This window comes from Liolophura sinensis, chromosome 7 (genome assembly GCF_032854445.1).
Source record: "Liolophura sinensis isolate JHLJ2023 chromosome 7, CUHK_Ljap_v2, whole genome shotgun sequence".
Taxonomy (NCBI): Eukaryota; Metazoa; Mollusca; class Polyplacophora; order Chitonida; family Chitonidae; genus Liolophura; species Liolophura sinensis.
The window spans coordinates 647,283-673,489 of NC_088301.1; the positions used below are offsets into that span (position 1 = coordinate 647,283).

The 26,207-nt window shown below is 41.3% G+C and overlaps 1 protein-coding gene across 2 annotated transcripts in view; it reads left to right on the top strand.

Annotated features, from left to right (window-relative positions):
- The window catches only part of LOC135471934 (ubiquitin carboxyl-terminal hydrolase 24-like), a 78,172-nt gene extending 52,263 nt beyond the window's left edge, over positions 1-25,909 (top strand). For both annotated transcript variants that reach the window (XM_064751376.1, XM_064751377.1), the window contains exons 44-56: positions 2,705-2,808; positions 3,616-3,729; positions 5,135-5,234; positions 5,526-5,645; positions 6,748-6,861; positions 7,137-7,248; positions 7,537-7,655; positions 9,989-10,102; positions 10,346-10,411; positions 10,907-11,000; positions 11,885-12,039; positions 19,105-19,194; positions 22,792-25,909. In XM_064751376.1, coding sequence (XP_064607446.1) covers positions 2,705-2,808; positions 3,616-3,729; positions 5,135-5,234; positions 5,526-5,645; positions 6,748-6,861; positions 7,137-7,248; positions 7,537-7,655; positions 9,989-10,102; positions 10,346-10,411; positions 10,907-11,000; positions 11,885-12,039; positions 19,105-19,194; positions 22,792-22,980 — 1,491 coding nt within the window. In that variant the 3' untranslated portion in view covers positions 22,981-25,909. The remainder of the gene's footprint in view (positions 1-2,704; positions 2,809-3,615; positions 3,730-5,134; positions 5,235-5,525; positions 5,646-6,747; positions 6,862-7,136; positions 7,249-7,536; positions 7,656-9,988; positions 10,103-10,345; positions 10,412-10,906; positions 11,001-11,884; positions 12,040-19,104; positions 19,195-22,791) is intronic.
- Positions 25,910-26,207: the final 298 nt, after the last annotated feature.

Genomic DNA, 26,207 nt, shown 5'->3' on the forward strand with positions numbered 1-26,207 from the left:
TACTTCCCTTCATGTGTGTACATTTGTGTGGTAAATGTTATAATGGAATTTGCTGGTAAATAACCAACAGTTATAGAGAAAGTATTTGACTTTGTGTCATGTGCAGCTGGTACCTTATAACCTTCTCTATCAGTACCGCAAATGAAAACTCATCATGTTTTAACTCTTATGTTGTACCTTGACATGCTTGAGCGTTGACATCCACTAACAAAGATAGTAATGTTAATGAACAAAGTGTTAGGGCTGGTAGGTATTGAGATCTGGGTTGGCACACATGTAGAGCACAATTACATGAGGGGGATATTCCATGGTCGATTCAGTGTGTACATACTGAGATCAGGGTTGGCACACATGTATGGTACAATAACATGAGGGGGATATTCCATGGTCAATTCAGTGTGTACATACTGAGATCAGGGTTGGCACACATGTAGAGCACAATAACATGAGGGGGATATTCTATTGTCAATTTGGCATGTACATACTGAAATCAGGGTTGGCACACACGTAAGGCACAATAACATGAGGGGGATATTCCATGGTCGATTTGGTGTGTACATACTGAGATCAGGGTGGGCACACATGTAGGGTACAGTAACATGAGGGGGATATTCCATGGTCAATTCAGTGTATACATACTGAGATAAGGGTTGGCACACATGTAAGGGACAATAACATGAGGGGAATATTCCATTATTGATTCGGTGTGTACATACTGAGATAAGGGTTTGCACACATGTAGAACACAGTAACATGAGGGGAATATTCCATCATTGATATGGTGTGTACATACTGAGATCAGGGTTTGCATGTAGAGCACAGTGACATAGGGGAATATTCCAGTGTTGATTCGGTGTGTACATATTGAGATCAGGGTTGGCACATATGTAGAACACAATAACATGAGGGGAATATTCCATCATTGATTCGGTGTGTACATACTGAGATCAGGGTTGACACATATGTAGGGTACAATAACATGAGGGGGATATTCCATCGTCGATTCAGTGTGTACATACTGAGATTAGGGTTTGCACACATATAGAGCACAGTAACACGAGGGGAATATTCCAGCATTGATTCGGTGTGTACATACTGAGATCAGAGTTGGCACACGTATAGAGCACAGTAACATGAGGGGAATATTCCAGTGTTGATTCCTTGTGTACATACTGAGATCAGGGTTGGCGCACATATAGAGCACAGTAACATGAGGGGAATATTCCAGTGTTGATTCCTTGTGTACATCCTGAGATCAGGGTTGGCACACGTATAGAGCACAATAACATGAGGGGGATATTCCAGCGTTGATTCGGTGTGTACATACTGAGATCAGGGTTGGCACACATGTAGAGCACAATAACATGAGGGGAATATTCCGTCGTTGATTCGGTGTGTACATACTGAGATCAGGGTTGGCACACATGTAGGGCACAATAACATGAGGGGGATATTCCATGGTCGATTCAGTGTGTACATACTGAGATCAGGGTTGGCACACATATAGAGCACAATAACACGAGGGGAATATTACAGCGTTCATTCGGTGTGTACATACTGAGATCAGGGTTGGCACACATGTAGAACACAGTAACATGAAGGGAATATTCCATCATTGATTTGGGGTGTACATACTGAGATCAGGGTTGGCACGCATGTAGAGCACAATAACATGAGGGGAATATTCCATCATTGATTCAGTGTATATGTACTGAGATCAGAATTGTCACACATATAGAGCACAATAACATGAGGGGGATATTCCATGGTCGATTCCGTGTGTACATCCTGAGATCAGGGTTGGCACACATATAGAACACAGTAACATGAGGGGAATATTACAGCGTTCATTCGGTGTGTACATACTGAGATCAGGGTTGGCACACATGTAGAACACAGTAACATGAGGGGAATATTCCATCATTGATTTGGGGTGTACATACTGAGATCAGGGTTGGCACACATATAGAGCACAGTAACACAAGGGGAATATCCCAGCATTGATTCAGTGTGTACATACTGAGATCAGGGTTGGCACACATGTAGAGCACAATAACATGAGGGGAATATTCCATCATTGATTTAGTGTGTACATACTGAGATCAGGGTTGGCACACATATAGAACACAGTAACATGAGGGGAATATTACAGCGTTCATTCGGTGTGTACATACTGAGATCAGGGTTGGCACACATGTAGAGCACAATAACATGAGGGGAATATTCCATCATTGATTCGGTGTGTACATACTGAGATCAGGGTTTGCACACATGTAGAGCACAATAACATGAGGGGGATATTCCATGGTCGATTCAGTGTGTACATACTGAGATCAGGGTTTGCACACATGTAGACCACAATAACATGAGGGGAATATTCCATCGTTGATTTAGTGTGTACATACTGAGATTAGGGTTTGCACACATGTAGAGCACAATAACATGAGGGGAATATTACAGCATTGATTTAGTGTGTACATAGTGAGATCAGGGTTTGCACACATGTAGAGCACAATAACATGAGGGGGATATTCCATGGTCGATTCAGTGTGTACATACTAAGATAAGGGTTGGCACACATGTAGAGCACAATAACATGAGGGGGATATTCCATCGTTGATTTAGTGTGTACATACTGAGATAAGGGTTTGCACACATGTAGAGCCTATGAAGGTTAATGAGTGTGTATCATACTGTGTTACAGTTCCACACCAGTCACCCACAATACTCCTCCATGTGTGTCCAGTCTGTACAGCTAGGCATCCGATTTCTCTTCAACACTTACCTGAGAACAAAGAAGAAACTAAGGTATGCATAGTGTGAAGATAAGCAAACCCAAACCTTCATCATTTGGATGTGTAATCAGGTATTTAAACTGTGTCTTACATGATATTTGTAATTCTTCACCAGTCAGGTTATGCATCCAGTCTAAACTGTGTCTTACATGATATTTGTAATTCTTCACCAGTCAGGTTATGCATCCAGTCTAAACTGTGTCTTACATGATATTTGTAATTCTTCACCAGTCAGGTTATGCATCCAGTCTAAACTGTGTCTTACATGATATTTGTAATTCTTCACCAGTCAGGTTATGCATCCAGTCTAAACTGTGTCTTACATGATATTTGTAATTCTTCACCAGTCAGGTTATGCATCCAGTCTAAACTGTGTCTTACATGATATTTGTAATTCTTCACCAGTCAGGTTATGCATCCAGTCTAAACTGCGTCTTACATGATATTTGTAATTCTTCACCAGTCAGGTTATGCATCCAGTCTAAACTGCGTCTTACATGATATTTGTAATTCTTCACCAGTCAGGTTATGCATCCAGTCTAAACTGTGTCTGGGGACCCTATAGCTTTTATTAGAGGATGGTTGTCAGAGATAAGGCTCTGCTCCATGGCTTTCTCTGGGTTCTGCTCCATGGCTTTCTTTGGGCTCTGTCAAGCCTTTTCCTCCACCCATTCATGTAACCTCCATTTTCAAAGTAAAAATTATCAAACGGTACAACATTAAATGCAAACCAGAAGAAAGAATTTTGTTGGCGATTCTCAGTTTAATGAACACATTGTTGTTACTGATGTCCCTCACAGTAGGCTTGTTTTGTATTCAGGTGTGACATGAATGAGTGGGTGGCTATCATTGAGTCGCTGGTTAGTCGCTCTAAGGAAGCGTGTATGTGGCTGGTGGAATACCTGGCCAATGAAGAGGGCTCCACCTACATCAGGTAAGTAATAATCTTGAACAGGAAACAAATCTCTTCGCAAAAACCTAATCTTTGGGAGAATGAGATGGTTCCTATAGATTTTGGTCATTTCAACATCCCATTTGTGTCTGTAGAAATCTTGAATTTGTCCTGTCTGTGTAGAAATTTTGTAGGGGACCTGAAGACACTGTGTATGTTGAGAACTAGGAACAGTAGTTCCTGCACGGACCATGCAGATTATAGACACCTCAAACTCTTCTTGTGATCACTGGTGTAGACAAACTGCTCTGGTATTCCCTGAGACAGCAGTATCAACTTTTTGATTCTCCACTAAAGTACTGGTAGGACGTCGCTTCCCACTACCCTGTCTGCTCGGCTTTGTTAGGACTGGGGTCAGCAGTCATATTGTTCTTATAGTCCTTCTTTCTGTTTTGTCTTCTCACTGTATAACTTCATGTAAATTTATACGTGTGTTAAAACCTGAACATCACGTGTGTGTGATGTGACTGAAGTTTTACTCTTTGGTTTGCGAAGGTCTTGGAGAAGTATTCTATTTGATGGGCGAAGGTTTTGGAGAAGTATACTGTTTGATGTGCAAAGGTCTTTGAGACATATACTGTTTGGTGTACAAAGGTCATGGAGAAGTATACTGTTTGGTGTGCGAAGGTCTTGGAGAAGTATTCTGTTTGGTGTGCAAAAGTTTTGGAGAAATATACTGTCTGGTGTGTGAAGGTCTTCGAGACGTATACTGTTTGGTGTGCTTAGATCTTGGAGAAATATACGCTTAGGTGACCAAAGATCTTGGAGAAGTATTCTGTTTGGTGTGCGAAAGTCTTGGAGAAGTATACTCTTTGGTGTGCGAAGGTCTTGGAGAAGTATATTGTTTAATGTGCGAAGGTCTTGGAGAAGTATACTGTTTGGTGTGCGAAAGTCTTGGAGAAGTATACTGTTCGGTGTATGAAGGTCTTGAAGAAGTATTCTGTTTGATGTGCGAAGGTCTTGGAGAAGTATATTGTTTGATGTGCGAAGGTCTTGGAGAAGTATACTGTTTGATGTGCGAAGGTCTTGGAGAAGTATACTGTTTGGTGTACGAAGGTCTTGGAGAAGTATACTGTTTGGTGTGCGAAGGTCTTGGAGAAGTATATTGTTTGATGTGCGAAGGTCTTGGAGAAGTATACTGTTTGGTGTGTGCAGGTCTTGGAGAATTATACTCTCTGGTGCGGTCTTCGAGACATATACTGTTTGGTGTACGAAGGTCTTGGAGAAGTATACTGTTTGGTGTACGAAGGTCTTGGAGAAGTATACTGTTTGGTGTGCAAAAGTCTTGGAGAAGAATAGTTTTCATTGTAAATGAAGATATTAGAACGTATTATTATTATCATTATTATTATTAAAGTGGCTTGTTTTTTCTTTGTTTTGCCCACAGGCCATTTTTGTTGGAATGTCCACAAAAAGATGTGAGGGTCACGTTTGCCAAGTTACTGGAGAGGTTGATGTGTAGTTTTTTCCAACATGGCGGAGTCACAGTACGTTCATAATCATTGTTCTTAGTGTCTTGTGAGAACTATTTTCCCTTCAGTCTGATCAGTTGTTAATGATTTGAACCGTAACCTAATAACATGGTGTGATGAGTCAGTGCTCAGTATTTACATGTACAGATGGTTGAATTATCTGAGGGAAAACTTTATGCCCATAAAAGTGTTGAGTACTACATTTATAAGTGAATCATCAGTGATTTGTCAGTGTCATGGTCTCAGTAATTAAACATTTATTGAGCATTTGATCAATAAAATCTGGTATGGCTATTTTTCTTTCAGACACACAAGAGCTATGATGAAATCTTAGAAGTTATGCTACAGATGTTAAACAAAGATGTGCCGGAAAATGTAAAAAATTGTGTTCAGTACTTCCTCGTCCTAAAGTGCTATGTTCAGATGGTAAGTAACCATTACTTTACACATGTAGGTATAGCCAGATGTTCAGATGGTAAGTAACCATTACTTTACACATGTAGGTATAACCAGATGTTCAAATGGTAAGTAACCATTACTTTACACATGTAAGTATAGCCAGATGTTCGGATGGTAAGTAACCATTACTTTACACATGTAGGTATAGCCAGATGTTCAGATGGTAAGTAACCATTACTTTACACATGTAGGTATAGCCAGATGTTCAAATGGTAAGTAACCATTATTTTACACATGTAGGTATAGCCAGATGTTCAGATGGTAAGTAACCATTACTTTACACATGTAGGTATAGCCAGATGTTCAAATGGTAAGTAACCATTACCTTACACATGTAGGTATAGCCAGATGTTCAAATGGTAAGTAACCATTACTTTACACATGTAGGTATAGCCAGATGTTCAGATGGTAAGTAACCATTACTTTACACATGTAGGTATAGCCAGATGTTCAAATGGTAAGTAACCATTACTTTACACATGTAGGTATAGCCAGATGTTCAAATGGTAAGTAACCATTACTTTACACATGTAGGTATAGCCAGATGTTCAAATGGTAAGTAACCATTACTTTACACATGTAGGTATAGCCAGATGTTCAGATGGTAAGTAACCATTACTTTACACATGTAGGTATAGCCAGATGTTCAGATGGTAAGTAATCATTACTTTACACATGTAGGTATGGCCAGATATTAAAGCCTTGAAGCCTTGGACTGTAGTTACATTTTGCATTTAAGCCTTATTTGAGAATAACAAAACAATGAAAGATAAATACCTCCCATTGCAATACTTGGAGTGCGAAAGGTCAGCTAGTTCTTGTTATTGAGTTTGGCACTTTGCAGAATTGTATTCTTGCAAGTTGAGGGATGTTCAATATAGCTATGTGATCATACTAAGAAAGTTCACATTTTCCACTTCAGAGTGTACACATATTTTGTGTGAGCTATGTGTACTCGTCTATCCTACTCAGCAGTCAATCCATTGGTGGTTCTATTTAAACTGTGATTCCTTTAATCTATCACTTTCATATTTTGGGAGGGCACACTGAAACTGTTGTCTGTTTCCAGGGAACGAAAGCATGTGCTCACATGTTTGGTCGAAGTGGTTTCAAGAGGCTGATGACATTTTTATTAGGAAATATGATGGTCAGTTCTGAGCAGCAGATAGAGCAGTCAGTCACAGTAAGTTTTAGCAGATTACCTGAACGTATGGGTAGGGTTTAAAGCATGACCAGTGTTTATGAAGTAAACTGTCCTCTGACAGACAAAACTGTATGTTTACATGTAGGCTAACTATTGACTACCTGATTTGTGGGCATCAAACTTTGTTACCAAAGTTTTTGAACGTCGTTAATCTTTTTATCTAAGGAATGAAGTCGTAACGTTCTGTTCAAAAGCCTTGACATACTATGTTTGTTAGAAGTTGCTGTATGTTGGCTGTGTTGTTTGTGTGTCAGGAATCATTACCACGTCGCTGGACGTCTCTGCAGTCACGGGACTTTGGTCATCTCCACACCTGCTTGGCCACGCTGATACTGAACTGTGAGGTGGCCAGCTACAGGACTGTGGGTAAGTCGTGTGTCATGGGGCTTAGTAAGAAACCATCAGTCAAACATGTACATCTGGTGAAAATGTAGTGGGACAGCATCACTAGGGTGTCAGAAGTAATCTCTAACTCTGGCCTTGTCTCATGATCCACATAAGAGAAATTTGTGCTCTACCTATAGTTGAAATTGTGACTTCTGTATGAACTAAATCTTCCCGTTGTACGTGTAGATGTTTTGTTTTCCTCAGAATGTGACAGTAAAAACAGCCTGTATAATGTGTTGACCCTGATATGACTGGTGTATTTGTCAGAGCCTGGGAAGTTTCCTGTTCGTAGGCCCTTGCTGGTCACCCCTCACATCTACCTGAAGATGTCTCAGGACATGGTGGATTATGTGTTTGGTAAAGATTCTCACAGGTATATCAAAGAGGTAAGTCAACTGACTCTCGTTAAGCTCTGATTAACGTGTGTCCAATGTGACTTTGTAGTTTGTTTTCCAACTGAAAAGTAATACGACATTCAGAATTATGTTTTATCTGTACAAAACAAGAAAATTTGCAAAACTTGAAATATTTATCAATTAAAACATATTCCTAAAAACTCAGGTAATGGTATGAAGGTGAAATACTGTATGTGGAGTTTTCACAGGTAAACATGATGTACGTTGCATGGATATTTCACCTTGTTTGAACACCATAACTGTTTCCCTTGTAATAGGTGAAAACAGTTCACCTAAGCTTCACATCAGATACTGCAGTACGGGAAATCAGTGGGAACACCCTGTCTATATTTGACATTTCATTATAACAGTGACAGTTTACCTGTTGTACTTCAGGTCATCATTGCAGTATTGGAAATCAGTGGGATCACCCTGTCTATATTTGACATTTCATGATAACAGTGACAGTTTACCTGTTGTACTTCAGGTCATCATTGCAGTATTGAACATCAGTGGGAACACCCTGTCTATATTTGACATTTCATGATAACAGTGACAGTTTACCTGTTGTACTTCAGGTCATCATTGCAGTATAGGAAATCAGTGGGAACACCCTGTCTATATTTGACATTTCATGATAACAGTGACAGTTTACCTGTTGTACTTCAGGTCATCATTGCAGTATTGGAAATCAATGGGAACACCCTGTCTATATTTGACATTTCATGATAACAGTGACAGTTTACCTGTTGTACTTCAGGTCATCATTGCAGTATTGGAAATCAGTGGAACACCCTGTCTATATTTGACATTTCATGATAACAGTGACAGTTTACCTGTTGTACTTCAGGTCATCATTGCAGTATTGGAAATCAGTGGGAACACCCTGTCTATATTTGACATTTCATGATAACACTGACAGTTTACCTGTTGTACTTCAGGTCATCATTGCAGTATTGGAAATCAGTGGGAACACCCTGTCTATATTTGACATTTCATGATAACACTGACAGTTTACCTGTTGTACTTCAGGTCATCATAGCAGTATTGGAAATCAGTGGGAACACCCTGTCTATATTTGACATTTCATGATAACAGTGACAGTTTACCTGTTGTACTTCAGGTCATCATTGCAGTATTGAACATCAGTGGGAACACCCTGTCTATATTTGACATTTCATGATGACAGTGACAGTTTACCTGTTGTACTTCAGGTCATCATTGCAGTATTGGAAATCAGTGGGAACACCCTGTCTATATTTGACATTTCATGATAACACTGACAGTTTACCTGTTGTACTTCAGGTCATCATTGCAGTATTGGACATCAGTGGGAACACCCTGTCTATATTTGACATTTCATGATAACAGTGACAGTTTACCTGTTGTACTTTGCCATCAGGTCATCACTGCAGTACGGGAGATCAGTGGGAACACCCTGTCTATATTTGACATTTCATGATAACAGTGACAGTTTACCTGTTGTACTTCAGGTCATCACTGCAGTATAGGAAATCAGTGGGAACACCCTGTCTATATTTGACATTTCATGATCACAGTGACAGTTTACCTGTTGTACTTCAGGTCATCATTGCAGTATTGGAAATCAGTGGGAACACCCTGTCTATATTTGACATTTCATGATAACAGTGACAGTTTACCTGTTGTACTTCAGGTCATCATTGCAGTATTGGACATCAGTGGGAACACCCTGTCTATATTTGACATTTCATGATAACAGTGACAGTTTACCTGTTGTACTTCAGGTCATCATTGCAGTATGAGAAATCAATGGGAACACCCTGTCTATATTTGACATTTCATGATAACAGTGACAGTTTACCTGTTGTACTTCAGGTCATCATTGCAGTATGAGAAATCAATGGGAACACCCTGTCTATATTTGACATTTCATGATAACAATGACAGTTTACCTGTTGTATTTTGCCATCAGGTCATCACTGCAGTACGGGAGATAAGTGGGAACACCCTGTCTATATTTGACATTTCATGATAACAGTGACAGTTTACCTGTTGTACTTCAGGTCATCATTGCAGTATTGGACATCAGTGGGAACACCCTGTCTATATTTGACATTTCATGATAACAGTGACAGTTTACCTGTTGTACTTCAGGTCATCATTGCAGTATGAGAAATCAATGGGAACACCCTGTCTATATTTGACATTTCATGATAACAGTGACAGTTTACCTGTTGTACTTCAGGTCATCATTGCAGTATGAGAAATCAATGGGAACACCCTGTCTATATTTGACATTTCATGATAACAATGACAGTTTACCTGTTGTATTTTGCCATCAGGTCATCACTGCAGTACGGGAGATAAGTGGGAACACCCTGTCTATATTTGACATGCTGGTATACTGCAGCTTCTGTAATGAGACTTTCAGCTGCTCTGTCCTCAAACAAGTTGCAGTAAGTCATTTTCTTTTATTGACTAGTATTTTTTTAAACTTTAATGCATTTAAGTGTCAACCATTTCCCTATTGAGTTATGTTAATGGTGTTAGTGACGATCATGTGGCATTATCTCTGTGAGTCAGTTTCTTAGATAAGGATTTTGTCTTTGTGACAAAATTTTTGCAGATGTGATTATGTTAGCTGTAGATTTTACACATACTGAAGTCACAGTATTGATTTCTGTCTTGTTCTGTTTCAGTTACAATACACACATTCTCCTTCAAATGAACTCAAGACTATTTTCAATCTACTCATGGAGTTGCTGGTGAGTGAAATACCTCAGCTTGTCTGCTTAACTCGTGGAAGACTCCACACTTACGTAGTGCTTAGCACGCTCAAGCTCTTGTTACTACACAGATGAAGTTACATTATTGTAAATATGTGTGTTCAGAATTCACCAAATATTATGTTCTAGTTCAGTTCCCCAATTTAAATAGTCCTGCCTGACTTACGATTGGTTGTATATTGTTGATGTATTCATGAGATCTGACCAATCATGTACATGTATGAGACAAGGCCTTGTAGATTTGGTAGCGAGATAATCTTAACATGTTCTTTCCAGTGAACTAGTTACTAATACTTAATGAAAGACTATATTGGCATAGAAAACATTAGGGCAGTCATCTAGAACAAGGCATTCGGGTTGATCCTGCATGAAAGATTTAAGTTTGATTTCCAGAAAAGCTTATGAACCTTGTGTAATTTTATTTGTTTTGATGTCAAGAATAAAATATACCCACTTTGTACACTTGTATTATAGACCCTTGAAGATGAGTTACAGCTTAAAAGAATCCAGTGGATCATAGATGGCCATGTTGATTCAGCATCATCCACTTCATATGAAGGGCTACTAAGTAAGTAGAGTAATCTCCCCTTGAATGTTACTCTCCATCTGCTTGTTATAATTAATTTTATTAACCTTTTAGCTGCAGAATTTTTTATTTCACTTATATTTGTCTTTTTGCACGTGATAAATTTTATTAAAATGGTGTCGCCATAATCGCGTCTGTCTGTCCATTGTGGAACTATCAAGACTTGGTTCATATATCATAGAGGGTTTGGTGCACTTCTGCTCCAGTAGGAAACCTGTCATAAAGAAACATTGCTAACATTATGACTCCAAAACTACAGCCCAAACTTCAGTGAGGTATAACTCATGGATTTACTGGTAGGCCCTCAGACAGGAGCAGATTGTGGTCACTGCAAATGACCTTTGATTTGCCTGCTCCGAAAAGTTCGTATTTGGATATTTAGATTTGGTGAACAGAACTCCAAAGCTGCACACTGGACACACACGTGTCTAATAATTGTGATTGAGGGTGGGTAGGGGGCCTGTTGTGATGAACTTCAGAGAGTGTGGTTTGATAGCGCAGCTTCATATGTTTTTATCATCTCAGAATATTCTTAAGGAAACCAAAATATGCAGTATGCAATGTAATTAGGAGTAGATTGCGTGTAACCATTATGATAACAAGAAAGGAACATTTGAACCATATGTAAAAGCTGTCCAGTTATATCTACTGTTGGCCTATGACGACTGACCCTGTTTCCTTTCACCATAAAGCTGGCGGGCGCTGCACAAGTAAAATATTCTTGAGTATGGTGTAAAACACCAATCAAATAAATAAATAGGATGACTAATGAATGAATGATATCCCGACTGACCAGTTGATGTAAACAGAAATTCCTTGGATGACCTTTGTTTGTGACTTTGACCTTCCTGATTTGTTCCTTGTAGCTGTGATCCGAACCAACCATGTAACGGACAGCCGGCGATCGTACCAGTGTATAAAGTTCCTGGTGAGCCTGGCTAACAAATGTGCCCTGGCCAAAGACTACCTCATGCAAACCCCTAACAAGTGGCAGTGGGCCGTCAACTGGCTGAAGAAAAAGGTGAGTCACCCCCTAATCATGGAAACGCTATCATTCATTTAAAACTTGAGTTGACATGAATTTTGTGCTACAGAAAAATTATCCACCTATTTTGATAGTGTTTTTGAATGTTTGCTGTAGCGAGATTGTCAACTGTAAGAAGGTGTTTTCAAAGTAGAAAATTTATAACCTACGAATCAGAGTGAAGATTTGATTGTACTAAATAATAGGTACTCAGTAGTGTAAAGCCAGCTAAACCCACACTCTTGTCCTCAAACAGGTATAAATGTAGGGTTTATTATGGTTTAGATGCGTGTCTTAAAGTGTAGGTTCAATTCCAATCTTGGACATGGAATTTTGTAATTCTTCTGGGCTCTGCTGCTGGTTTTTCATGAACTTTATCAAGGATCACTCACCTTTTAACCAGTGTGACATAAACATTGAGCTCATTCTCTGAGTGAACACCTGGGAAACTCAAAATGGATAGTTACCTGACCAGAATGAGAGGTTAACAGGTATCTGTGAGTGAATGCCTGGGAAACTTGCGTTGGAAAGTTACCTGACCAGAATCAGTGGTTAACAGGTATCTGTGAGTGAATGCCAGAGAAACCAATGTGGGAAAGTTACCTGACCAGAATCAGTGGTTAACAGGTATCTGTGAGTGAATGCCTGGGAAACTCATGTGGGAAAGTTACCTGACCAGAATCAGTGGTTAACAGGTATCTGTGAGTGAATGCCAGAGAAACCAATGTGGGAAAGTTACCTGACCAGAATCAGTGGTTAACAGGTATCTGTGAGTAAATGCCTGGGAAACTTGCGTTGGAAAGTTACCTGACCAGAATCATTGGTTAACAGGTATCTGTGAGTGAATGCCTGGGAAACCAATGTGGGAAAGTTACCTGACCAGAATCAGTGGTTAACAGGTATCTGTGAGTGAATGCCAGAGAAACCAATGTGGGAAAGTTACCTGACCAGAATCAATGGTTAACAGGTATCTGTGAGTGAATGCCAGAGAAACCGATGTGGGAAAGTTACCTGACCAGAATCAGTGGTTAACAGGTATCTGTGAGTGAATGCCTGGGAAACTCATGTGGGAAAGTTACCTGACCAGAATCAGTGGTTAACAGGTATCTGTGAGTGAATGCCTGGGAAACTCATGTGGGAAAGTTACCTGACCAGAATCATTGGTTAACAGGTATCTGTGAGTGAATGTTTGGGAAACTCACGTTAGAAAGTTACCTGACCAGAATCAGTGGTGAACAGGTATGCCAGCTTCCTCCTTCAGCAGTGACAAGACTGAATCTGTGAGTGAACGCTGGCAAGCTCATGCGAGAAAGTTTCTCAGAATCAGTGAGTGAATACCTAGGAAACTGATGTGGGAAGTTGCCTCACCAGAATCAGTGGTTATCAGGTACTGCAGTTTCCTCCCCATGTGACAATGACAAGACCGAATCTGTGGGTGAATACCTGGTAAATCATGTTAGAAAGTTATCTGACCAGAAACAGTGGTTAACAGGTACTCCACCCTGACAGTGACCGAATTTGTTAGTGAATACCTGGGCTCATGTGCAGAAGTTGCTTGCCCAGAATCAGTGAGTGAATACCTGGGAAACTCATGTGCAGAAGTTGCTTGCCCAGAATCAGTGATTGAATACCTGGGAAACTCATGTGCAGAAGTTGCTTGCCCAGAATCAGTAAGTGAATACCTGGGAAACTCATGTGCAGAAGTTGCTTGCCCAGAATCAGTGAGTGAATACCTGGGAAACTCGTGTGCAGAAAATGCTCACCCAGAATCAGTGAGTGAATACCTGGGAAGCTCATGTGCAGAAGTTGCTTGCCCAGAATCAGTAAGTGAATACATGGGAAACTCATGTGCAGAAGTTGCTTGCCCAGAGTCAGTGATTGAATACCTGGGAAACTCATGTGCAGAAGTTGCTTGCCCAGAGTCAATGAGTGAATACCTGGGAAACTCATGTACAGAAAATGCTCACCCAGAATCAGTGAGTGAATACCTGGGAAACTCATGTGCAGAAGTTGTTTGCCCAGAATCAGTGAGTGAATACCTGTGAAACTTGTGTGCAGAAAATGCTCACCCAGAATCAGTGAGTGAATACCTGGGAAGCTCATGTGCAGAAGTTGCTTGCCCAGAGTCAATGAGTGAATACCTGGGAAACTCATGTGCAGAAGTTGCTTGCCCAGAGTCAATGAGTGAATACCTGGGAAACTTGTGTGCAGAAAATGCTCACCCAGAATCAGTGAGTGAATACCTGGGAAACTCATGTGCAGAAGTTGCTTGCCCAGAGTCAGTGATTGAATACCTGGGATGCTCATGTGCAGAAGTTGCTTGCCCAGAGTCAGTGAGTGAATACCTGGGAAACTCATGTAAAAGTTGCTTGCTTAGAATAAGCAGTGAACAGAAGTTAATAAAAGTGAGGGCATCATAAAAGGTTAAATTTAGATTGAAACAAGACTGGATTACTATATGAATTGTCATTTTATGAATGTGATATTGGGAACTTGAGAGCTTGCTGCCTATGGGTTCAGTGATGGCACATTAGGGTGAGATTACTGGAGCAGATATAGCCCACAGTGTACTGGTCACATGACCTGCCTCTGTTCCAGTGTGGCCACTAGGGGGCTCTGGTCGCCATGGTAACAGGAGGGAGGCAGGCAAGATGGCTGAGATTGATTGAGCTGTTCAGGGAGGGAGTAATGAGAAAATAATGAGGGCAGGGATGTGAGATGAAACTTACCCAGGCTTGTTGAAGAGGATCTGCCTTGAACTAGAGATCTGGGGGAGTAGACCAGTGGCAGGGATCTGAGTAAATCAGCTGATCATGTGTTGCTGGAAGGAAGTCACTGATGTGACAGGAGTCCATGCTGACCGCAGACAAAACTCTACTAAGCACTTAGCAACTAGGCTGTTGGAATAGCCTCACAAGAGCTCAACTTATTCTGTCTCTGTTTGTCTCACAGTTCACAAAATTGTAGGTTAACATAAAATAAAATTTTCTGAGTCACATTTTCAGAAGGCAATAGATAAAATATAGGTGGCTGGGTAGTAAGATTTTGTTTGAATATGACACAATATGTAACCGTTTTTACTACAGCTACCATGATCTATATTAATGTAAGACTTCCTTTAGGCAGTGGCTTTTCTTCTCTTGTTCTTATCCTCAATTACACACAGGTGTTCTCAGTAAACAAGTAAACACAAAATAAACCTAACAAATGTCTTTGAATATTCTAGCATTATATTTTGTTGAGAGAGAAACAAAATCTTCATCATAGGACCCTCTGGTTTATATTATTTTTATTGTAACATGTATATACTTTTATTGTTACGTGTATATACTCATAATTTAATGCATTGCACTTAGCTTTATTGCCCGTGCCATTAATTTTTATAGCAAGCAGCTGTACAGTATGTTGTGAGAGAATCATTACCAGCCTTCCAGGAGGGCTTTTTTTTTGTCCAGTTGACCTCAGGATTGGCTTAATTGGTTAATGGGTCGTTCCGGAAGTCTGGTTGTTTGTCAGGAACCTCGTAAAGGGCGGCAGTTTCCTCCGGGCTCTGCCCTAGCTATTTCCTCCACCCACAAACCTGAGTAACTGTCATCACATAAGTGAAATATGCTTGATTTTGGCGTAAAACACTTATCAAATTAGAAAGCCTGTCCAATGCTCACACCTGTAATATTCTCCTGAAAATACACATGACCTTTGTTACAATGATAGCTCCTGTATGCCTGCATGAAGTACATGTATAAGCAATATATGTGTGGGTGACCATCTGTATACATGTGGATGTGACCATCCATATACATGTGGGTGTGACCATCTGTATACATGTGGGTGTGACCATCCATATACATGTGGGTGTGACCATCTGTATACATGTGGGTGTGACCATCCATATACATGTGGGTGTGACCATCTGTATACATGTGGCTGTGACCATCTGTATCCATGTGGGTGTGACCATCCGTATACATGTGACCATCCATATGCATGTGGGTGTGACCATCCGTATACATGCAGGTGTGACCATCTGTATACATCTGGGTGTGACCATCCGTATACATGCAGGTGTGACCATCTGTATACATGTGGGTGTGTGATCATCTGTATACATGTGGGTGTGTGACCATCGGTATACATGTGGGTGTATGACCATCTGTATACATGCAGGTGTGACCATCCGTATACATGTGACCATCCATATACATGTGGGTGTGACCATCCATATACATGTGGGTGTGACCATCTGTATACATGCGGGTGTGACCATCTGTATACATGTGGGTGTGACCATCTGTATACATGTGGGTGTGTGACCGTCTGTATACATGCAGGTGTGACCATCTGTATACATGTGTGTGACCATCTGTATACATGTGACCATCCATAGACATGTGGGTGTGACCATCTGTATACATGCGGGTGTGACCATCTGTATACATGTGGGTGTGACCATCCATATACATGTGGGTGTGACCATCTGTATACATACGGGTGTGACCATCTGTATACATGTGGGTGTGACCATCTGTATACATGTGGGTGTGTGACCATCTGTATACAATTGGGTGTGTGACCATCTGTATACACATAGTAGTGAGGAGCAATTCTCTTCGTAGTCTCAGTGGAAACATTGCCTTTGTCATGAATAAGCTATTATATTTTCATATCTTTTGTTCAGCTAATCCTGCACTATCCAGCTTTGACCTGTTAAGTCTGAGCTGAGATGGTGTGTGGTTTATCTGCCCAGTCAGTTTCAACATACACGGCTCATAATCATAGACCATTTGCTCTCTACACTATAGGAAGTGGAGTGTACAGGTAATATGTAGAGGTACAACTTCCTGCTACACAATTTTGATGTCACCAAACTAAAGGCCATTCCAAAACCCCTGAGGGATTTTGTTTAACAGTATGATCTTGCAAGATTTTCTGTAGTTTTATGATTCTGCTCTATCAGAAGACAAACAGCAGTAGTTTTCCATGCCGGACGTCTTTCTGGTTGACTTATCAGGTAAACCTGACTACCATCATGTTGTACCTTAGAACTGACAGCAGGATGCTGTAGGGCCAATTAGCAATACATTTGAACACATTTAATGTAGTTTATAGGAAAATAAAATAATAGTAATTAGTGGTATTTTCAGATGTTGTCCATGCTGCTTCCTGTTGTGATTCTTTGTTATATTTTCTATGTTCGGTTTTAAATAAGATGTCTAGCTGAGCACATACTTAATTATAGACGTGTAGGAATTCAGTCTGGCCAGTTGCTGGTTGGATGGACTAAGGTGAATTTCCTCCACGAACCAATCTAGCGGATTGGTTGAATCCTACTCTGTGTGGCATAAAACACTATTGTGAAAAAAACTGGCAGTATAAATGGTATATTTAGTACCATGAGTCGATGTCTCATTAATACCCCAGGGCTGACTGTAAGCTGACCTTGGGCTATAAACAGCTTCTACGCAGCTGAGCCTCGTCCGTGGTTAGAAACCTTTGGATGGAAATTGTATATTCACTATAAATAAGCTTGTCATCCTTCGTTTACAGATTGTGGGTCTTTGCAAACAAAAAAAAAGGGTTTGTCATGTTAAATCAAAGGAATAAGGTGCCTGAACAAACCTTGGGTGGGATAGGCATGGACGAAAAACAAAATTTCGCTACATACTTTTGTACTGGGATCAGGAGTAATATGGTGCATTGGGGACCAGTCTGTGGCACTTGGGCCAGTCTGTGGCATTGGGACCACTCTCTGGCATTGGGACCAATCTCCTGCATTGGGTCCAGTCTCCTGCATTGGGTCCAGTCTGGCATTGGGACCAGTCTGTGGCATTGGGACCAGCCTCCTGCATTGGGACAAACCTGTTGCATTGGGACAAGTCTCCTGCATTGGGACCAGTCTCCTGCATTGGGACCAGTTTACTGCATTGGGACAAGTCTCCTGCAGTGGGACAAGTCTCCTGCATTGGGACCAGTCTCCTGCATTGGGGCTAGCCTGTTGCATTGGGACAGGTCTCCTGCATTGGGACCAGTGTCCTGCATTGGGACTAGTTTCCTGCAGTGGAACCCATTTCCTGTGTTGGGACAAGTCTCCTGTGTTGAGACCAGCTTTCTGCCTTGGGACCAGCTTTCTGCTTTGGGACAAGTCAACTACAAGAATACATCATTAATTGTCCTATACTTGTAATAGAAGTGTTGACAGTGGTTCTATAAACAAGCAGATTATTAATGGTCTAGTCACGCGTGCACAATGAGATTGTAGAGCTACAATTGAGTAAATATGATCTAATGCAGCCTGCACGTAATTTTAAGGTGATTGTAATTTTTTGATATTACGATTGCTGTTGTAAGCCAGATTTGACTTGTACATAAAGGTGGCCTGTGTGTATGGGCTAAGTGTGGTAGCATCTGTTTGAGACAATTACATTGCCTATCTTTGCAAACCGAGGGGGAAAGTTCTAACTAACAGTCTGCCTAAGGCACATGACTGGCCTGAATAGCACAGTTGGTAGAGTGTCCGCTTCGGGACCGGTAGATCCAGGATCAATCCTTAATTGAGTCACACCTAAGGCTTTAAAAGAGGAAGTTGTAACTTCCTCGCTTGGCACTCAGCATGAAGGGGATAGTGTAACGACTGGTTGACCCGTATCAGTATAATGACTCGGGCGGGGCGGCTTACTTGCCTTCGGTAAGTCGTCTCAATGAAGCAGCACTAAATAAAAGAGCAGTGGAAATCCGTCCTGCAACAAGGAGGCACATTACACGTACATGCACCCTAAGGATTCCTTCGTCGTCATATGACTGAAAAATTGTTGAGTACGACGTTAAACCCCAAGCACTCACTCACTCACTAAAGCACATATTTGTACTGTTTTTTGGGGGGCGATTGTAAGTATTTACCAACTGGGTCAACCGATTGTAATTTCTGATTGTAAGTTACAACTATCTTAGCTTACAATTCCTTTGTGCAAGAGGGTGTCGATTGTAAGCTAAGGCTACGACCAAGGTCTTAGTGGCCCTTGGGCCTGGTGTCACATGCTCATGTAAGATGCTTATGTCTTGTAGATGACGGAGTACTACTGGAATCCCCCGACAGCCGTAACATCTAATGAGGACTCCAACCGCAAATCCTTCCAGAGGACTGTCAGCGCACAGGTATTCTACATTCTATTTGCACCCTAATGTTTGGTGCAAAGAAAGGCTCCTTTTGGGTGGGGCTCCTTTGAATAGGGTTAGTTCTAGGATAAGTAGGGTGGTAGTAGGGTGGGGTGGGGGAACGAAGACGCTAATGGCATTGATCAGTCAGCTCCCTCTTCTCAGCACTGATCTTTTGTGTCTCAGGTTTAGAATTGTGAAGGGATTAGCATGGGCCACTCCTGCATGTGTTAAGGCTGCAGACATCCCCTGGGATTAGCGGGCTGTACCTTCTCAGGTGATCTTGACACTCAAAACACCATATGGTGCTGGCAGGCTTGTCATGCGGTTACAAACGTGACACATTTTCTGCTGTGCTCACGGGACAAAGTGCAATAAAGACTGGTCCAGTAAAGTCGGTGCCAGTTAAATAACCTTGCAGAATCCAGTTTCGACTGGATGGTTGGCATCTTTATTTCAGGAAGTTCGTCAATGTATTGTTAAAAAGTAATTGTGTGTTCTAAGCCCTGGGTATTCCAATCCCTAAACTATCATCCAGGGTGTTAGGATTAGGGGGTGGAGAAACTGTCAGCATAGAATACATCATTACCATTTCTGCATTACACATGTTAGGTTTAGGTGATGAAAGAAACTGGAGACCTAGAACACACCATTACTTGGTGTGCTTCACAGATGTTAGGTTTAGGTGATGGAGGAAACTGGGACCTTGAACACATCATTACTTGGTGAGCTTCACAGATGTTAGGTTTAGGTGATGGAGGAAACTGGGGACCTAGAACACACCATTACTTGGTGAGCTTCACAGATGTTAGGTGATGGAGGAAACTGGGGACCTAGAACACACCATTACTTGGTGAGCTTCACAGATGTTAGGTGATGGAGGAAACTGGGGACCTTGAACACACCATTACTTGGTGAGCTTCACAGATGATAGGTTTAGGTGATGAAAGAAACTGGGGACCTAGAACACATCATTACTTGGTGAGCTTCGCAGATGTTAGGCTTGGGTGATGGAGGAAATTGGGGACCTTGAACACACCATTACTTGGTGAGCTTCACAGATGTTAGGTTTAGGTGATGAAAGAAACTGGGGACCTTGAACACACCATTACTTGGTGAGCTTCACAGATGTTAGGCTTGGGTGATTGAGGAAACTGGGGACCTAGAACACACCATTACTTGGTGAGCTTCACAGATGTTAGGCTTGGGTGATGGAGGAAATTGGGGACCTTGAACACATCATTACTTGGTGAGCTTCACAGATGTTAGGTTTAGGTGATGGAGGAAACTGGGGACCTTGAACACACCATTACTTGGTGAGCTTCACAGATGTTAGGTGATGGAGGAAACTGGGGACCTAGAACACACCATTACTTGGTGAGCTTCACAGATGTTAGGTGATGGAGGAAACTGGGGACCTTGAACACACCATTACTTGGTGAGCTTCACAGATGATAGGTTTAGGTGATGAAAGAAACTGGGGACCTAGAACACATCATTACTTGGTGAGCTTCACAGATGTTAGGCTTGGGTGATGGAGGAAATTGGGGACCTTGAACACACCATTACTTGGTGAGCTTCACAGATGTTAGGTTTAGGTGATGAAAGAAACTGGGGACCTTGAACACACCATTACTTGGTGAGCTTCACAGATGTTAGGCTTGGGTGATGGAGGAAACTGGGGACCTAGAACACACCATTACTTGGTGAGCTTCACAGATGTTAGGTGATGGAAGAAACTGGGGACCTTGAACACACCATTACTTGGTGAGCTTCACAGATGATAGGTTTAGGTGATGAAAGAAACTGGGGACCTTGAACACACCATTACTTGGTGAGCTTCACAGATGTTAGGCTTGGGTGATGGAGGAAACTGGGGACCTTGAACACACCATTACTTGGTGAGCTTCACAGATGTTAGGCTTGGGTGATGGAGGAAATTGGGGACCTTGAACACATCATTACTTGGTGAGCTTCACAGATGTTAGGTTTAGGTGATGGAGGAAACTGGGGACCTTGAACACACCATTACTTGGTGAGCTTCACAGATGTTAGGTGATGGAGGAAACTGGGGACCTAGAACACACCATTACTTGGTGAGCTTCACAGATGTTAGGTGATGGAGGAAACTGGGGACCTTGAACACACCATTACTTGGTGAGCTTCACAGATGATAGGTTTAGGTGATGAAAGAAACTGGGGACCTAGAACACATCATTACTTGGTGAGCTTCACAGATATTAGGCTTGGGTGATGGAGGAAATTGGGGACCTTGAAAAAACCATTACTTGGTGAGCTTCACAGATGTTAGGTTTAGGTGATGAAAGAAACTGGGGACCTTGAACACACCATTACTTGGTGAGCTTCACAGATGTTAGGCTTGGGTGATGGAGGAAACTGGGGACCTTGAACACACCATTACTTGGTGAGCTTCACAGATGTTAGGTGATGGAAGAAACTGGGGACCTTGAACACACCATTACTTGGTGAGCTTCACAGATGATAAGTTTAGGTGATGAAAGAAACTGGGGACCTTGAACACACCATTACTTGGTGAGCTTCACAGATGATAGGTTTAGGTGATGGAAGAAACTGGGGACTTTGAACACACCATTGGTGAGCTTCACAGATGATAGGTTTAGGTGATGAAAGAAACTGGGGACCTTGAACACACCATTACTTGGTGAGCTTCACAGATGATAGGTTTAGGTGATGGAAGAAACTGGGGACCTAGAACACATCATTACTTGGTGAGCTTCACAGATGTTAGGCTTGGGTGATGGAGGAAACTGGGGACCTTGAACACACCATTACTTGGTGAGCTTCACAGATGTTAGGTGATGGAGGAAACTGGGAACCTAGAACACACCATTACTTGGTGAGCTTCACAGATGTTAGGTGATGGAGGAAACTGGGGACCTTGAACACACCATTACTTGGTGAGCTTCACAGATGATAGGTTTAGGTGATGGAAGAAACTGGGGACCTTGAACACACCATTACTTGGTGAGCTTCACAGATGATAGGTTTAGGTGATGAAAGAAACTGGGGACCTAGAACACATCATTACTTGGTGAGCTTCACAGATGTTAGGTGATGGAGGAAACTGGGGACCTTGAACACACCATTACTTGGTGAGCTTCACAGATGTTAGGTTTAGGTGATGAAAGAAACTGGGGACCTTGAACACACCATTACTTGGTGAGCTTCACAGATGTTAGGTTTAGGTGATGGAGGAAACTGGGGACCTTGAACACATCATTAATTGGTGAGCTTCACAGATGTTAGGCTTGGGTGATGGAAGAAACTGGGGACCTAGAACACATCATTACTTTGTCAGCTTCACAGATGTTAGGTTTATAGGGTTGGGATACACCAAGATATTGAAGACTGCATAAACAGGTGTTGACGTACTTATAAATGGATGTTGGCATTCAGTGTTTTTTTTTTTCACGCACTCCGGTTTCTCCACCCATAGAAATGATTTCCATCACATAAGTGAAAAATTCTAGAGGACTTTATTAAAAACCAATGAAATAAATAAATCAGTAAATACATATTAGTCCATTAAAGCAGTGAAATGGTGTATTTTTGCAGGACACCCTGGCTGAGGCTACAGCCTTGCTGACAGAACTGGAAGCTCACGACATGGCCAGTGCTGAGATGGACACTGCTGAGGGGGACAACATTGAGGCTGGGGACGATGAAGGCCTGACCATGGGGAAGATTCACAGCTCCGGGGGGAACAGTTCTGATAATGGTGGTCGGGAGACGTCACCTAGGTGACAGGACTCCGCCCTTCTGCCTGCTTGTATATAATGTACATACAAGAGTCCTTCAATGTTTTTCACTCAGGTCAGGATGGATAACTCTGCATGTGTAGGTACATGTAGTGACAGGTAACTGTGAAGAACAGGGAATGGCAACACTGAAGAACACAGTGGGGTAATTTTGACGAACATAGCAGAGCAACATTGAAGAACACCTCTTGGCAACATGGAAGAATATGGCAACGTTGAAGAACACAACATGTAAACTGGGATGTAAGAGTCTGGATTGTTCCCTCAGCATTTGGGGTTCATACCGTTCACTAGACACATTTTTGTCTTATAGGTTCACCATGTAATTGCAGAAGCAATGTTCCCACAATAACGCTGTATATTGTATGTATGTCACTCATCTGCCTGATAACCTATGGCAGCTATTGACATATCAATCAACAGTTGTCAGTCTCTGGGTATTGTACATCAGTATCTTGATGGAGGTAGTCCACCCTCCATACAGTGGTTGGTGTGCTGTCGGCGTCCCGGCCAACACGACCCTGTGCAGGGGTAGTCCAGCTGAGACGACCTTTGTGCCTGAGGAGCTTTGAGTAATGAGTTTCAGGATAAAACGGCCTGTCATAAGAGCTAACAAAACCATTCTTTAACCAAGACCTTCACAAATTGCCTGATTAACAGTGGTGGCAAAATAATGACGTTAGCAAACTGATAAAAGTTTTCCAATAGGCTGTGTTAATTGTTATGATTGAGCGTGGTATTACATGTAGGTCGTATTTTGTGTGTGTGCATAACAAATTGTACAGTATACTGCCTGTGACCAAGCCCATTGTACCAAGAGATATCCAATACCTGTAGGACGAGCTAAGCGAAGAAGTGCCATCTATGATTACAGGTATAGATCAGAGACAGGTGCAGTGGGATTGTTAACAAATAATAGTAGATAATCTGCATGTTACCTGCTCTGGCTTGGCTCCTAATTATTGTTCGAACAACTTGTGCAGACTGTGACAGCATACATGTCTCCAGTCAACACGGTCTATATGGGAACAGTCAGTTTTACACTTAAAATCAACAGCCAAACACAAAAGAGCATATTTTTTTGTGCAGCAAAATGTTATTGTTGTGAGACTGAAGGCTAAGTGAACCCATTAATATGTAGATATCTACATATTTGTAACTTATTACAAGTATGGTGTAGAGTTCATATTGCAGGGAAATCTCCCTGATCACTACCCTGTTCCCACTTGTAGAGCACCTCTACAAGTGGAAAGTCCTCATACCTCTTTTTTTTTTTTTACTCTTACCTCTGACATGTTAACACATGTGGAGGAAAAATGTCATTGGCCAGATATGTCAGCATCAAAACTTCACAAGGTATGTTTGTTTGTTTGTTTTTTTAATTTAGACTGAACGTCATGATCAGTTTGTGGCTGACAGTACATCACATGGAGTCTCAGAAGTAGACACATTACGTGAATGTAAAATGCTGTAATGGACACAAATATACACAAACAGGAAGGTTTTGTTTGTGAAGTTTTAGTGCCTGTTGAACTTTGCATTCTGGAGAGAAGGCATCAGTCAGGTGATGATACTTCAGGCACTTCAAACTTACCAAAAACGTCTGAGTTAATTAACATACAGTACTGATGGAGAGGCAAATACGTAAGGCAGTTTAACATTTTGATGCAAACAATGGCAGTGTGTCATTGAGACTGTTCAAAAGGAGAAAGCGAGCTGGATAAGACGTGGAAAATCATTTCTTCTCAGCACAGATTTTTTGTCATTAACAAATGGCTGCAAATCTTGTCTGTTTGTCATGTTTTTATCACTGGTACATGCTCAAATCAACAAGTAATGTAAATATTGCAGGAATCTTAAAGTTTGCAGAAAACTGTTTTTGAGCATATTTAGCTTAGAACAGCATCTCTGCTTGCAGAACTTCTTTTTCAGTTCCCTTTTTTTAATTTGTCCCAGAACCACATGTATGAAAAAAAACAGTTACGCAAACCTAAATAGTTACTGTGCTCAAGCGTAACGTATGCAACACAACAACTCAAAGTTACGGAAATTATGAGCGAGTAGGTCACGACGTAAGCATCCATAGTTACTTCCACCAGTCCTAATTATGACTCCAGCTTTGAAACAAGCATGTGGATATGCCTGCTATGGACTGATTTTATACCTTTCTTTTCTCTCTCTGAAAATGAAGGAAGTTGAGACCTCTCCAGTTTTATGTGAAAGTGCCATAATATATTAATGGGAAGCGAGGCCACTGCTTGGGGTGGATTTCAGAGAAATTCGTAATGCCATATTTTTCGGCTTAATGAAGTCCTGCTAAGAGTGGATGGAACAGCCACCAGCGAGTGCGGTTTCTGCTGTGCGGTGTATTACCCATCACTCATGCCACAGTTATGTCACGGAGTCCGATGTCTGTACATCAGGTTTGTTTTAACCTAGATAAAGTCCATTTCATTTGTAAAGCTTTCATTGTGGACTGGGTTGTGGAAAACCTGGAAAACAGGGACAGTGACGGTGTTCAGTTTGTTCACAGGCAGATTGGTTGTTTTATCGTGTCAGTAATGACATTTGTGTTTTATGTCGCAAGACCCGAGTTCTCTTCTAATTAAATGGGATCTTTGAAAAGTGTTGCTGTGATCTGTGAAACACCAACATTGGATGTAAGAAATTTGTTATTAATCAAATGAGGCCACTGTGATTCCATTCCTAACCAATAATGTTCAGTCATTTTATAGATAACATTTTATAATACAGAATTATTATTTTTGTTTTAAAGTTACTTTCTGATTTACTATGTGGTGCCGTGTAAGCCCCCAATATTACTGTGGATCCTTTCAATGCAGTGTCACACCAAGCCAATCCACTTTTTACACACATTTGTACATGTCTGAGAATGAACTAATCTCGTGAATGATCACTGGTGTTTTCTGTGTTCTTCTTTGCTCTCAGCTGGTTATCAACATCTACTGAACAAAAATATAAACTCAACACTTTGATAGAATTAACTGTTATCAAATTCTTTTCAATGCTGTTTTTCATGGGGGCATAAAATGGACTATTAGCAGTACATTTCTGTAAATGATGGAAATGGACAACCGATGGTATTGCTGAGGCAGGTTAGGGGTGGGATCAGTTTGGGAAATTTGCTTGCTGCATTTCTACACATCATCGACCCATGAACCCGATGGTCAACTGTGGCTTGTGGACTGTTTT